We start from the raw sequence: 16,483 nt of genomic DNA, 5'->3' as shown, positions 1-16,483 counted from the left end.
CTCTGACCTGCTCTTGTGGCCATTGTGTTTATACGGTGAGTCCAGCTGAGTTTCTCATAGATCATAGAATCCCTACAGTGCAAGAAGGAGGCCATTCGGCCCATCGAGTCTGCACAGACCACAATCCCACCCAGGCCCTATTCCCATAACCCCATGCATTTACCCTAGCTAGTCCCCATGATACTAAGGGGCAATTTAGCATGGCTAATCCACCTAACCTGCACATCTCTGGACTGTGGGAGGAAACCGGAGCACCCGGAGGAAACCCACGCAGACACGGGGAGAACGTGCATTCCTGGTCAATGGTAACCCCAAGGATGTTGACAGTGGGGGATTCAGTGAGGGTTACACCATTGAATGTCAAGTGGCAGTGGTTAGAGTGTCTCTTATTGGTGATAGTCATTGCCTGGCATTTGTGCGGCCCGAATGTTACTTGCCACTTGTCAGCCCAAGCCTGGATATTGTCCAAATCTTGTTGCATTTGAACATGGACTGCTTCAGTATCTGAGGAGTCGCGAATGGTGCTGAACATTGTGCAATCATCGGCGAACATCTCCACTTCCGACCTTATGGTGGAGGGAAGGTCATTGATGAACAGCTGAAGATTGATGGGCCTCGGACACTAGCCTGAAGGACTCCTGCAGAGATGTCCTTGAGCTGAGATGACTGACCCTCCATAGCCATCTTCCTATGTAGCAGGTAGGACTCCACCACCCGCCGCCCCCCCCCCCCCCCCCCCCCCCCACCTCCCGATACCCATTGATTCCAGTTTTGCTAGGGCTCCTTGATGCCACACTTGTTTGAATGTGGCCCAGATGTCAAGGGCTATCACTCTCACCTCACCTCTGGAATTCAGCTCTTTTGTCCATGTTTGAACATGGAAGCTGGATGTAAAACTGTTGAGAGAACAGAGAACCTCGAGGAACTCTAAAGGGATTACAAGGTTGGAGAACCATGAAACCCTTCTTTGAATCTCCGTCATTCTGGTGGGAAGCAATCAAGGGGAACATCTAAAGGTTCTTCATCCATAAAGGGGTTCAGAAAGCGAGAGAGAAAAGGGGGGAAATGTCCCAACTCCAGGAAAGAATGCTGAATCTGCTCCGACTGCAGTCGATGGGGGGTCGATGTCAAGGAAGATCTCCAGGAGGTGAAGAGCCAGCTCTTTGCCTCGGAGGCCTCCAAGGTAATCTTCCAATCCAGGGTCTGCTCTGTGGAGCAAGGACAAAACATGCTCGCGTTTCTTCTTCTGTGATCAGCAGCCTGAAGGAAGAAGATGGCTCTGTAAAATCATCGCAGTCTGACATTCTGAGGATCTGCAAATCCTTCTATGCCGGACTGTATGGCCTGAAGCCAACAGACAGCATGACCTCCTTTCCTGCCATCTATCATGAGGGTCTTAGACGACGGCGAGCAGGAGATCCTGGACAGACCCAAGCATGGACCAGGAGAAGGCGTTTGACAGAATATCGCACATGATGGATGTGCTCTCCAAAATGGATTTTGGGGAGGGAATCCGCAATTGGATCCAACTGCTCTGCACAGACATCAGTAGCGCAGTTTCAATCAATGGGCGGGAATCAGATAGTTTTCAGATCAGGTCTGCAGTCAGGCAGGGCTGCCCTCTCTCCTCCATTCTTTTTGTGTGTTGCATTGAACCCTTTGCCGAATCCATCAGAAAGGACCCAGACATTAAAGGGGTTACAATTCCAGGCAGTGGAGGCTCACAGGTCAAAGTCTCCCTCTACATGGATGACGTGGCTGTCTTCTGCTCAGACCCGTCGTCTGTTCGCAGGCTCCCCCAAGTCTGTGACCGGTTCAAAATGGCCTTGGCGGAGCCAAAGTCAACCGGGGCAAGAGCGAAGCCATGTTCTTCGGGAACTGGGCTGACAGATCCTTTGTCCCCTTCACCGTCAGGGCAGACTACCATAAGATGCTGGGGATATGGTTTGGAGCGGTGAGGGCGTGCACCAAAAACTGGGAAGAGCGCAGCACCAAACTAAGGCAGATATTGGGCATGTGGGAGCAACTTTATCACCGATAAAAACCTAGTCATCCAGTGAGGCACTCTCTGTCTTGCTAAATATAGCGCAAGTTTGGCCAATACCCAGGTCCTGCGCAGCAGCAGCCACCAAGGCCATCTTCAAATTTATCTGGAGATCCAAGATGGATCGTGTCCGGATGCATAAATCTCTGGACAAGGGTGGGAAAAATGTTCCCAACACCGCCCTCATCCTGATGAGGGAACCATCCGACAGGTCCATCATCATTTCCTTCAAGGGCTTGAGGACATTACATACAGACCACTGCTTGATTGCCTTGTGGTCAAAGATGTTTTTCTGAATAAATTTCTCCATGAAGGACAGGTGTTGCAGTACGGTCCAACTACTTGGGATGTTCTATGGCAACATGGCCAGGCTCGTCCTAATGGCCACCTTTGTGTGCAGCTGCATCAAGCTGTGTGTAGATCCTCGGTACGCTAACACCAAGTGCCACTACTTTTTGACGTTCTACCTGTCCCAGGTGCTATGGAGGATGGGTCTGGCCACGCTGGCGTGGAACGCTCCAAGTTGGACCGTACTGCAGCACCTGTCCCTTCATGGAGAAACTTTTCCAGAAACACACCTTTGACCAAATGGCAATCAAGCAGTGGTCAGCGCGTAATACCCTCGAGGCCTTGAGGGAAAAGGAGATGGTGGATCCTGTCAGATGGTTCCCTGAGCAGATTGTCAGTGTCATCTGGCAGAATGCCTCATCATCAGAACTTTCAAACAAGCACCAAGACCTGGCTTGGCTGGTGGTGAGAAGGGCACTTCCTGTCAGATCCTTCATGCACACCTGAAGTCTCAACATCACTGCACGCTGCCCTCAAAGCGGGGGCGATGAGACGGTCGCACACCTCCTTGTGGAATGTGCCTTTGCAAAGAAGATCTGGAACGAGATGTAGTGGTATTTGTCGAGGCTCATCCTGAGCAGCTCGGTGACGCAGGACTTTCTGCTCTACAGACTGTTTCCAGGGAGCACACCGAGACAAATATCAACTACTGCTGGAGGGTCATCAACTTGGTAAAGGGTGCTCTTTGATCCGAAACTTGCTGATCTTCCAGTGCAAAGATTTGTCCTCCACCAAGTATTGCAGACTGGCACATTCCAAGGTCCAGGACTACGTGCTGAGGGACGCTCCCAAGCTTGGGGCAGCCGCCGCAAAGGCACAATGGGAAAAGGCCACCGTTTAAAGCCTCTCAACCAAGGCAGACCGAGGGGCCAGTGACTGTAAAAAACCCTTGGACTGGCTATAGTTTCTAACTGTGTTTAACTCTATTGAAACACCACAGAGTGCATTGGTACCAATGTACATAGTTTCAGAAAGAACTTTGGACTTGGATTGAAGTATAAGCAACATTCTTAGACTGAACACAATGTGAGTTTAATCCTAGGGAGAATGTAAATTACTGTTGTAATGATCAGAAATGTTTCTGTAATGCTTTTCAGATTTTATAAGAATAAAGTAAATTTTTGAAATTAAAAAAATCATTCTGAGGGTGGGTGAGTGTGAGTGAGAGTGAAGGGTCAGTTTAAGTGTGAGTGAGGGTGAGTGATGGGTCAGTTGAGGGAATGTGTGGACAAAGCTTTTTACATAGCGAACAGTAACCTGGAACTCACCACCCATGAGGATGGCCAAGGTGGACAGGGTTAATGATTTCAAATGGCACATTAAGCTGTGGATTAAAGTAGGGGAATGACACTGACGGAATTGCTCTAAACAGAGCTGACATGACTCAGTGGGCCAAATGGCCATTATGAGTCTTTCATTCTATGTTTATCTGGAATATTTGCTTAAATTAATCTGGGAGAGTAAATCCAGGTCATGGGCCATAGAGTCATAGAATCATACAGCAGAGAAACAGGCCATTCGGCCCACCATATCTATGCCAACCATCAAGTACTAAACTATACTAATCCTATTTACTTGCACTTGGTCTATAGCCTACTATGCTTGGTAATTTAAGGGCTCCAGATTCATCTCAAATGTTGTGACAGTATCCGCCTCCACCACCCTCTCAGGCAATGTTCCATATTTCCAACACCCTCTGGGTGAAAACATTTTTCCTCAATTTTTCTTCAATAGGAGAAGCTAAATTTTGCACGGTTCTCTGAAAGTTCTTTGCACAGTGCTTGATCTCCGTGTGACATGGCCATTCAGGGTAGTTGCTGGTTAAAGTGGAGATGATACTGTCTGGTATGACCTGATGCTACTGGATGGCTGCTGGGGGTTTTGTAAGCTAGCTAATGTCAGTGGATTCCAAGGCTTACTTCCCTGGGAGTGGGCCTGTCAGTTGTGGGAGCCCATATTATGGAATTTCCCTGATCCAACACATGAGTTTAGAGGAATGAAGTGTGGAATGCTGGAACTCAGGTGTTAAGGGCAATCAGAGACCTTGTGGGAACTCAGAGTCTGGTGGGAATGCTGCTGGGAAGGGCACAGAATGTAAAGGTTCATCAGACAGGTGTCTGGATCAAGAGGGAATATGTGCAGGGACTTTACCTCCTGGATTTACCAAGTTTTCATCCATTGGAAGCTGTTGAGGTCCCCACAACTTGGGAAAACCAACCCAGCAGTTACATTCTGCACAACAATGAGGCTCTCAGCCACATAGAAACATAGAAACCAGAAGCAGGAGTAGGCCATTCAGCTCTTCGAACCTGCTCCACCATTCATTTTGATCATGGCTGATCATCAAATTTGGCGGTACAGTGGTTAGCACTGCTGCCTCACAGCGCCAGGGATCCGGGTTCGATTCCCAGTTTGGCTCACTGGTCTGTGTCGAGTTTGCATGTTCTCCCTGTGTCTGCGCGGGTTTCCTCCAGGTGGGCTCTGGTTTCCTCCCACAGTTTGAAAGATGTGCTGGTTTAGGTGCATTGGCCATGCTAAATTCTCTCTCAGTGTACCCGAACAGGCACCTGAATGTGGTGACTAGAAAATTTTCACATTAACTTCATTGCAGTGTGAATGTAAGCTGACTTGTGACTAATAAATAAACTTTATTTTAACCTGATTCCCCCCTTCCTCCCATATCCCTTGATTCCTTTAGTCCCAAGAGCTGTATCTAATTTCTTCTTGAAATCAGACAACGTTTTGGCCTCAACTACATTCTGTGGTAAAAAAGCAAATTACTGCAGATGCTGGAATCTGAGACCAAAGGAGAAAACGCTGGAAAATCTCAGCAGGTCTGGCAGCATCTGTAAGGAGATGATTTGGAAATGATTTGGAAGAAGGTGTAACTGGTGTAATCAGCAAGTTTGCGGATGACACGAAGATGGCTGGACTTGTGGATAGCGAAGAGCATTGTTGGGCAATACAGCAGGATATAGATAGGCTGGAAAGTTGGGCGGAGAGGTGGCAGATGGAGTTTAATCCGGATAAATGCGAAGTGATGCATTTTGGAAGAAATAATGTAGGGAGGAGTTATACAATAAATGGCAGAGTCATCAGGAGTATAGAAACACAGAGGGACCTAGGTGTGCAAGTCCACAAATCCTTGAAGGTGGCAACACAGGTGGAGAAGGTGGTGAAGAAGGCATATGGTATGCTTGCCTTTATAGGACGGGGTATAGAGTATAAAAGCTGGAGTCTGATGATGCAGCTGTATAGAACGCTGGTTAGGCCACATTTGGAGTACTGCGTCCAGTTCTGGTCGCCGCACTACCAGAAGGACGTGGAGGCGTTAGAGAGAGTGCAGAGAAGGTTTACCAGGATGTTGCCTGGTATGGAGGGTCTTAGCTATGAGGAGAGATTGGGTAGACTGGGGTTGTTCTCCTTGGAAAGACGGAGAATGAGGGGAGATCTAATAGAGGTGTACAACATTATGAAGGGTATAGATAGGGTGAACAGTGGGAAGCTTTTTCCCAGGTCGGAGGTGACGATCACGAGAGGTCACGGGCTCAAGGTGAGAGGGGCGAGGTATAACTCAGATATCAGAGGGACGTTTTTTACACAGAGGGTGGTGGGGGCCTGGAATGCGCTGCCAAGTAGGGTGGTGGAGGCAGGCACGCTGACATCGTTTAAGACTTACCTGGATAGTCACATGAGCAGCCTGGGAATGGAGGGATACAAACGATTGGTCCAGTTGGACCAAGGAGCGGCACAGGCTTGGAGGGCAAAGGGCCTGTTTCCTGTGCTGTACTGTTCTTTGTTCTTTGAGAGAAAAGAGCTGGCGTTTCGAGTCCAGATGGCCCTTTGTCAAAGCTAAAAGGCTTAGAAAGTGGGAGATATTTATACTGCAGGGTGAGGGAATGAAAGATGAGTCATAGCCACAAAAACAAGGGGAAAGGCTGCTATTGGCAGCCTGTGGTAGTGAATTCCATACATTCACCACCCTCTGGGTAAATAAATTTCTCCTCACTTCAGTTCTAAAGGATTCACCCCTTATCCTCAAATTATGACCTCTAGTTCTGGACTCCCCCCACCATTGGGAACATTCTTTCTGAATCTACCCTGTCTAACCCTGTTAGAATTTTATAAATTTCTATGAGATCCCCTCTCACTCTCCTAAACTCCAGTGAATATAATCCTAACCAATTTAGTCTCTCCTCATATGACAGATCTGCCATCCCAGGAATCAGCCTGGTAAACCTTCGCTGTACTCCCTCTATAGCAAAGACATCCTTCCTCAGATAAGGACGCCAAAACTGCACACAATACTCCAGTGTGGCCTCACCAATGCCCTATACAATTGTAGCAAATCATCCCTATCCCTATAGTCAAATTGTCTCGGTATGAAGGCCAACATACCATTTCAAATCATAGAAATCATAGAAACCCTACAGTACAGAAAGAGGCCATTTGGCCCATCGAGTCTGCACCGACCACAATCCCACCCAGGCCCTACCCCCATATCCCTACATATTTTACCCACTAATCTACGCATCCCAGGGCACTAAGTGGCAATTTTAGCATGGCCAATCAACCTAACCCGCACATCTTTGGGCTGTGGGAGGAAACCGGAGCACCCGGAGGAAACCCACGCAGACACGAGGAGAATGTGCAAACTCCACACAGACAGTGACCCAAGCCGGGAATCGAACCCAGGTCCCTGGAGCTGTGAAGCAGCAGTGCTAACCACTGTGCTACCGTGCCTTCTTTAGTGCCTGCTGTACCTGCACGCTTACTTTCAGCGACTGATGCATGAGGACTGCAAGTTTTCATTGAGTATCCATCTCTCTCAATTTACACCCATTCAAGTAATAATCTGTCTTCCTATCATTGCCAGCAAAGTGGATAACCTCACATTTATCCACATCATACGACATCTGCCATACGGATGCCCACACACTCAGCCTGTCCAAATCACGCTGAAGCATCTCTGCATCCTCCTCATAGCTCACCCTCCCACCTAACTTTGTATGATCTGCAAATTTGAAGATAAGACATTCAGTTCCCTCTTTCAAATCATTAATATATAATGTGAACAGTTGGGGTCCTAGCACAGATCCCTGCGGAACCCCATTAGTCACCAACTGCCACCAGAAAATGAGCATTTATGCCAACTCTCTGCTTCCTATCTGGAGACAATACACATCTCTTTAACCTGTGCTTAATGCTCCCTCCACCCACATTGTCTGTATCTTTAAGATCTGGTTGGTTGTAGGGATTCGCATTCTAATCAGTATTCTGTAACTTGATTTTGTGTCTCTGTGCCCTGTTTGAGAGCACATTTCCACTCCATCTGACGAAGGAGCAGCGCTCTGAAAGCTAATGGTATTTGCTTCCAAATAAACCTGTTGGACTTTAACCTGGTGTTGTTAAAACTCTTCCTATCTGCTAACCAGCTTTTGATTCATCTCAAGACTTTGCCTGCAATCCCATCTGCTTTAACTTTACAGAATAGTCTGCTGTGTGAGACCTTTCGAAAGCCTTCTGAAAGTCTAAATAAACCACATCCACTGGTTCTCCTTGGTCAACTCTACTAGTTACATCTCCAAAAAATTCCAATATATTTGTCAAGCATGATTTCCCTTTTGATTTTGATTTGATTTGATTTATTATTGTCATGTATTAACATACATTGAAAAGTATTGTTTCTTGTGCACTATACAGACAAAGCATACCATTCATAGAGAAGAAAATGAGAGAGTGTAGAATGTAGTGTTACAGTCATAGCTAGGGTGTCAAGAAAGATCAACTTAATGCAAGGTAGGTCCATTCAAACGTCTGACAGCAGCAGGGAAGAAGCTGTTCTTGAGTTGGTTGGTGCGTGACCTCAGACTTTTGTATCTTTTTCCCGATGGAAGAAGGTGGAAGAGAGAATGTCCGTGGTGCATGGGGTCCTTAATTATGCTGGCTGCTTTGCCGAGGCAGCGGGAAGTGTAGACAAAGTCAATGGATGGGGGGCTGGTTTGTGTGATGGATTGGGCTACATCCACGACCTTTTGTAGTTCCTTGTAAATCCTTTGTAAATCCATGCTGACTTTGTCTGATTATACCACTGCCTTCCAAATGCTGAGTTATGAATTCCTTGATAATGGACTCTCGCAACTTCCCCAGTACCGACATTAGGCTCACTGGTCTATAGTTCCCTGTTTTCTCTCTACCTCACTTTTTGAATAGTGGGCTTACATTAGCTACCCTCCGATCTGGAACTATTCTAGAGTCCAAATAATTTTGGAAAATAACCACCAATGGATCTATTATTTCCAGGGCCACTTCCTTAAGTACTCTGGGATGAAGATTATCAGGACCTGGAGATTTATCCACCTTCAATCCCATCAATTCCCCCAAAACCATTTCTCTATTAATGCTGATTTCCTTCAGCTTCTCACGAAAACATGTTTCTCTCAGCATTTCTGGTACATTATTCATGTCTTCCTTTGTGAAGAGAGTGAAGGGTATTCCCACGGACCTTGAGGGAAGCTAGTGTTGAACTTGCAGGGGCCCTGGCAGACATATTTAAAATGTCAGTATTCACGGGGGAGGTGCCGGATGATTGGAGGGTGGCTCATGTTGTTCCGTTGTTTAAAAAAGGTTCCAAAAGAAATCCGGGAAATTATAGGCCAGTAAGTTTGACATCGATGGTGGGCAAGTTATTGGAAGGTGTGATAAGGGATAGGATCTACAAATATTTGGATAGACAGGGACTTATTAGGGAGAGTCAACATGGCTTTGTGCGTGGTAGGTCATGTTTGATCAATCTATTAGAGTTTTTCGAGGAGGTTACCAGGAAAGTGGATGAAGGGAAGGCGGTGGATGTTGTCTACCTGGATTTCAGCAAGGCCTTTGACAAGGTCCCTCATGGGAGGTTGGTTAGGAAGGTTCAGTTGCTAGGTATACATGGGGAGGTAGTAAATTGGATTAGACACTGGCTCAATGGAAGAACGATGTGGAGAAGCACTGTTTGAGAACAGATAACCACTCCATCTGACGAAGGGGCAGCGCTCCGAAAGCATATGGTATTTGCTACCAAATAAACCTGTTGGACTTTAACCTGGTGTTGTGAGACTTCTTTCAATGGAAGAAGCCAGAGAGTGGTTGTGGAGGATTGCTTCTCTGAGTGGAGGCCTGTGACTAGTGGTGTGCCGCAGGGATCGGTGTTGGGTCCATTGTTGTTTGTCATCTATATCAATGATCTGGATGATAATGTGGTAAATTGGATCAGCAAGTTTGCTGATGATACAAAGATTGGAGGTGTAGTGGACAGTGAGGAAGGTTTTCAAAGCTTGCAGAGGGATTTGGACCAACTAGAAAAATGGGCTGAAAAATGGCAAATGGAATTTAACGCAGACAAGTGTGAGATATTGCACTTTGGAAGGACAAACCAAAGAAGAACGTACAGGGTAAATGGTAGGACTCTGAAGAGTGCAGTTGAACAGAGGGATCTGGGAATACAGGTACAGAATTCCCTAAAAGTGACGTCACAGGTGGATAGGGTCATATAGAGTGCCTTTGGTACATTGGCCTTTATAAATCGGAGTATCGAGTATAAAAGTTGGAGTGTTATGGTAAGGTTATATAAGGCATTGGTGAGGCCGAATTTGGAGTATTGTGAACAGTTTTGGTCACCTAGTTACAGGAAGGATGTAAGGTTGAAAGCCTGCAGAGAAGGTTCACAAGGATGTTGCCGGGACTTGAGAAGCTGAGTTACAGAGAGAGATTGAATAGGTTGGGACTTTATTCCCTGGAGCGTAGAAGATTGAGGGGAGATTTGATAGAGGTGTATAAGATTTTGATGGGTATAGATAGAGTGAATGCAAGCAGGCTTTTTCCGCTGAGGCGAGGGGAGAAAAAAACCAGAGGGCATGGGTTAAGGGTGAAAGGAGAAAAGTTTAAAGGGAATATTAGGGGGGGCTTCTTCACGCAGAGAGTGGTGGGAGTGTGGAATGAGCTGCCGGATAAAGTGGTAAATGCCACTTTTAACATTTAAGAAAAACTTGGACGGGTTCATGGATGAGAGGGGTGTGGAGGGATATGGTCCAAGTGCAGGTCAGTGGGACTAGGCAAAAAATGGTTCGGCACAGACAAGAAGGGCCAAAAGGCCTGTTTCTGAGCTGTAATTTTCTATGGTTCTATGGTTCTAAGACTGAAGCAAAGTACAAATTTAATTCCTCAGCCATTTCTTTATTCCCCGTTATGAATTCTCCCGTTTCTGACTGTAAGGGGCTTACATTCGTTTTTGTCAATCTTTTTCTCTTTACATATCTATAGCAACTTTTACAGTCAGTTTTTCTGTTCCCCGCTGGCTTACTTTCATACTCTATTTTTCCCTTCTTAATCAATCCCTTGGTCCTCCTTTACTGAATTTTAAACTGCTCCCAATCCTCAAACCTATTGCATTTTCTTTCCAATTTGTTTGCTTCTTTCTTGAATCTGATACTATCTCTAATTTCCCTTATCAGCCATGGTTTGGCCACAATTCCCTTACCACTCTTGTGCCAAACAGGAAAAAACAACTTCTGGAGTTCACCCATTCGTTCTCTAAATGCCTGCCATTGCCTGTCCACTGTCTTTTCTTTTAATAATGTTTCCCAGTCTGTCACGGCCAATTCATGCCTCATACCATCATAGATACCTTTATTAAGATTCAGGACCCGAGTCTCAGAATCAACGACATCATTATCCACCTTGACAAAGAATTCTACCATATTATGGTCACTCGTCCCCAAGGGTTCTCTCACAACTAGATTACCAACTAATCCTTTCTCATTACACAACACCCAGTCCAAGATGGCCTGCTCCCTTGTTGGTTCCTCAACGTACTGCTCCAGAAAACCATCCTGGAGTATGCACTCCAGGAATTCCCCCTCTATTGTACTGTGACTAATTTGACTCTCCTAATCTATATGCAGATTAAAGTCACCCATAATCACAGATGTTCCTTTAACACATACATCTCTGATTTCCTATCTAATGCTTTCTCCAAACTTACCTCTACAGTTTGGTGGTCTGTATGCCGTCCCCACCAATGTTTTTTGCCCTTTGTTGTTTCTTAACTCGACCCATACAGATTCCACATCATCTATGCTGATATCTTCCCTCAATATTGTGTCAATATCATCTTTCATCAACAATGCAACTCCACCACCTTTTCCCTTCTGCCTGTCCTTCCTAAACACTGAATAACCCTCAATGTTTAGTTCCCATCCTTGCTCACCTTGGAACCATCTCTCCATAATGCCAACTATATCATAGCCCTTTACATCTATCTGTGCAACTAATTCATTCATTTTGTTTCGAATGCTCCGAGCATTCGGGTACAAAATCTTAAGGTGGGCACTTTTAATGTTTCTTTTTCCTTTCCTACTATTTTTTAACTTGGTCCTTATCTGACTCTGGTCCTTGATTTCTCTGCCTATCACTTTCCTTATTCTCCTTGCTGTCTTTTCCTCTTCTTAATTCCCCCTGCTCTGAATCCTTGCAATGGTTCCCACCCCCCTGCCATGTTAGTTTAAACGTTCCCCAACTACTCTAACAAGCACCCCTCCAAGGACATCAGTCCCAGTCCTGCCCAGGTGTAACCCGTCCAGTTTGTACAGGTCCCTCCTCCCCCAAACTGGTCCCAATGCCCTAGGAATCTGAAACCCTCCCCCTCACAGCATCTTTTCGGCCACGTATTCATTCTATGCATCCTGCGGTTTCTACTCTGACTCGCACATGGCACAGATAGTAATCCTGAGATCAATACCTTTGAGGTCCTACTTTTCAGCTTGCTTCCTAGCTCCCTATTTTCTGCTTTTAGGACCCCATCCCTTTTTTTTAACCACATCGTCACATCGAAAGCTGCAACTTGTCCATCAATGACCATGGAGCAGAAACGAGACCAGCATTTCATTCAGATGCCGGAATGGCAAATTTAATTTCTGACTGTGAAGGTTTCCTGATCACTGGGTTCAGGGTTATATTTACATCAAATGAATTTGTGTGATTATCCACCAATCCACACACACACTCTCGTATTTTCCTTCACACCTGTTGAATTGTATTTGCTCAGTTTGAACATTCTTTGTTCACAGTGTCTCTGAAATTTTGGATATGTACAAAGAAGATCCTGAGGAGATTCTATATAACCTCGGCTTTGGAATGGAAGAGCCCAATATTACAGCAAAAATTCCATCCCGCTTTTTCAGCTATGCATCTTGTGCCAATGGAATTAACTTCAGAGTTTTCCTAGAAGCTCAGGTGAAGAGACTAGGAGAGGAAAATCCCAGTTACACACTGGCAAGTAAGTTACAATCTAGAACGAAGAATGGCCCATCAAAGGCCAATCTTCCTGTACCTTAAACCTCCAACTGAAATCTATCTCTCTAACATTTTTAAACCTTTCTTCAAAGTTCTCAACACTCTATAATTTTTTTAATTCATTCGTGGGACATGGGTGTCGCTGGTTGGCCAGCATTTATTGCCCATCCCTAGTTGCCCTTGAAACTGAGTGGCTTGTGAGGCCATTTCAGAGAGCATTGCTGTGGCTCTGGAGCCAGACCAGGTAAGGACGACAGATTTCCTTCCCGAAAGGACATTAGTGAACCAGGTGGGTTTTCTGGCAATCAACAATGGTTTCATGGTCATCAGTGGACTCTTAATTCCAAATTTTCTTTTTATTGAATTCAAATTCTACCATCTACCATGTCGGGATTCAAACCGGGTCCCCAGAACATTATCTGTGCTTCTCGATTAATAACCTAGTGATAATACCACTAGGTCATTGCCTCCCCAGATTGAGATCCTTCACTAAAATTTCAGTAACAGCGACAGAAAATACTCAAAAACATTGATGGAATGTTGGTCTTATCTTTATAGAGGATTAAAATGCAGGGATAGAAGTCATGCTTCAGCTAAACAAAGCTCTGGTTAGACTTCAGCTACTGTGTTCAGTTCTGGGGAGCACACCTTTAAAAGGATATATTGGCTTCAGAGAGAGTTCAGTAAACCAGAATGCTACCTGGATTCAAAGTGTTAAATTACAAGGAAAGATTATACAAAAAAAGCTTGTATTCCCTAAAAGGCTAAGGAGTGACCTGATCAAAGTTTCTTGTCATTAAGCTCAAAACAAACCATTTTTATTAACTGGGGAGTCTCAAATTGTGGGGGAGGGAGGTGGAGGTGGCGTGGGGGGGGCATAATCTAACAATTAAAGCCAGACCTTTCCGGATTACACACTAAGTGTGGTAAATATTTGGAACTCTCTACTGCAAAGAGCAATTGATGCATGATATATTGTTAATTTTAAACCTGTTACCATAGTATGAAGAGATATATGGGTACAGAAACATAGAAACATAGAAATCATAGAAACCCTACAGTACAGAAAGAGGCCATTCGGCCCATCGAGTCTGCACCGACCACAATCCCACCCAGGCCCTACCCCCATATCCCTACATATTTTACCCGCTAATCTAATTCACGCATCCCAGGACACTAAGGGGCAATTTTAGCATGGCCAATCAACCTAACCCGCACATCTTTGGACTGTGGGAGGAAACCGGAGCACCCGGAGGAAACCCACGCAGACACGAGGAGAATGTGCAAACTCCACACAGACAGTGACCCAAGCTGGGAATCGAACCCAGGTCCCTGGAGCTGTGAAGCAGCAGTGCTAACCACTGTGCTACCGTGCCCCCCACATAGAGAAACATAGAAAAACTACAGCACAAACGGGCCCTTCGGCCCCACAAGTTGTGCTGAACATGTCCCTACCGTCTAGGCCTACCTATAACCCTCCATCCTACTAAGTCCCATGTACTCATCCAGGAGTCTCTTAAAAGTCCCTATTGAGTTTGCCTCCACCACCACTGACGGCAGCCGATTCCACTCGCCCACCACCCTCTGTGCGAAAAACTTTCCCCTCACATTTCCCCTGTACCTACCCCCCAGCACCTTAAACCTGTGTCCTCTCGTAGCAGCCATTTCCACCCTGGGAAAAAGTATGTATGGAGTTAGGTCAGTTGTCAGTCATGATATTGTATAGTGGAACAGGCTCAAGGTGTTAAGTAGCTGAGTCCTGGTTCTATATTCTTTGTTCTAATTCTCTTGTCAACACCAATTCCTATTGTATCTCCCAAGATCTCAGCATTCCTCCAATTTTGGCTCCACCATGGACAGCTGGGCCTCCAGTTGTGCAGTCCTGAAGCCCTAGAATTCCCTTCTCCAGCTCTCTCACTTTCTTTTCCCCCAGGAAGAATTTCCTTTTGACCAAAGGTTTGGTCAGCTGTCATGCTAACTCCTTAGTTTGTCCTGTGTGAAGTTTGTTGAATAATGACTGCTATGAAGTGTCTGTCGAATTTTTTATGGAGTTAAAGACATTGTCTATATGAAAATTGCGCTGCAGAATTGGACAGAGGATTCTGTTAGTCTGACACGTTTGATCATCTTTGCAGGTCGGTTCCGACAAATCGAGGTGCTCACAACGATGGCGAATGCTCTGACCTCTTTGTACTCTCACGTTTCCAAGACACCAGTGCAGAAGATCGGACCTGCCCACCAGTTTTCTTTCAGTCCTGACAAATGCATTGGAGGTGCTTCTAACAACCTGCAAGAAAGGAAGCACCCAGCTGGAAAAGCAGTTCTGAAACTGAGAAAAACAATTACAAAGTTATGTTTATATGGAGCATCCCGGGAGTTGGAGTCTCCAAAACAAAAGACAGGGTCTCCGAGCCGGAAGAGCCCAGGACTGGAACTGTCAGGTGACCTCAGTCTTAAGACCGACTCTGCGAAAACCGAGGTGGAAAGTTCAGGAACAGTGTGTAAAGAAGCTTTCAATTCAGAAGATAGTGCCTCTCCTCATCCTCAGTTCAAAGGTGAAGGAGATAGACAAACTAATGCTGCAATGACCAAGCTGATGTGGAGGGAGGACACTGGGCGGTCCAGGTTGTATGGTTTCAGTACAGACTCTGACCAATCCTGGGAAATAGACTTTCAAGATAACCAGCAGCTTTCGAATCCTGCACCAATCGATTCTTCAGACACTGTCTGGAACTGTGGGAAGCAACCTATTGATGTACAGGAAATTAAAGCCATCTCATTATTTCAATGGAACAGCCAGAGCAGCTCAGAAGAAAGTGAAGCTTTGAAACATGATTTGAATCTCCAGAACGTTCTGCAAAGAGATCCAGAAAAACATTGACCAAAATACAAAGAATGGTGTGGAACAGCACAGAGCCTCAAAGACACACCTGAGGAGGAACTGAGGCAGGTACTGACTGCGTTTACCTCAACATAGAAAGGCGGCAGCTCACTACATTAAAGAAATCGGCATCTCCTTGGACTGAGAACTATTTTTTGCAGCATAAAGACATGAGAGCAGATTTGGACATGAAAATAACAGGCATTGTTAAACAACAAACCAACCATTCACAATAAACATTTTTTTGCCATCTAAGTACTCAATGAAAGGGTTTCTGAATGGAAAGTGGACTGAAGTCACTGTTTCCCATATGGTAAATGGATCCAGGAGCACTTACAGAATCATATTGCTGCACAAGAGGAGACCATTTGGCCCATCAAGTTGTCACTGGTTGTTTTGAACAGCAACTGAGTTTGTCCATTCTTCACTTATTTCACATATTCTCTATTAAATATTTATCCAATTCCAAATTGAAGGTTATTATTGAATCTGTGGCCACCAGCCGATCAGTCATTCCCAACGTGACCACTCATTGTATGAAAACATTTATCCTCATAGTTCTTTTGCCAATCAGGCCCATCGAGTCTGCACCGACCACAATCCCATCCAGCCCCTATCACCGTAGGCCCACGTATTTACCCTGCTAGTCCCCCTGACACTAAGGGGCAATTTAGCATGGCCAATCAACCTAACCCGCACATCTTTGGAATGTGGGAGGAAACCAGAGTACCCGGAGGAAACCCACGCAGACATGGGGAGAACACGCAGACTCTGCACAGTCACCCAAGCCGGGAATTGAACCCAGGTCCCTGGCGCTGTGAGGTAGCAGTGCTAACCACTGTGCCACCGTACCACCAAACATAGAACCACAGAAA

The 16,483-nt window shown here is 45.6% G+C and overlaps 1 protein-coding gene across 5 annotated transcripts in view; it reads left to right on the top strand.

Moving 5' to 3' along the window:
- tespa1 (thymocyte expressed, positive selection associated 1) overlaps positions 1-16,070 on the top strand; it is a 160,312-nt gene extending 144,242 nt beyond the window's left edge. For all 5 annotated transcript variants that reach the window (XM_078199226.1, XM_078199223.1, XM_078199228.1 and 2 more), the window contains 2 exons: positions 12,502-12,710; positions 14,863-16,070. In XM_078199226.1, coding sequence (XP_078055352.1) covers positions 12,502-12,710; positions 14,863-15,608 — 955 coding nt within the window. In that variant the 3' untranslated portion in view covers positions 15,609-16,070. The remainder of the gene's footprint in view (positions 1-12,501; positions 12,711-14,862) is intronic.
- Positions 16,071-16,483: the final 413 nt, after the last annotated feature.

Source organism: Mustelus asterias, chromosome 27 (assembly GCF_964213995.1).
Source record: "Mustelus asterias chromosome 27, sMusAst1.hap1.1, whole genome shotgun sequence".
Taxonomy (NCBI): domain Eukaryota; kingdom Metazoa; phylum Chordata; class Chondrichthyes; order Carcharhiniformes; family Triakidae; genus Mustelus; species Mustelus asterias.
This window is presented reverse-complemented; position numbering and strand designations above follow the sequence as displayed.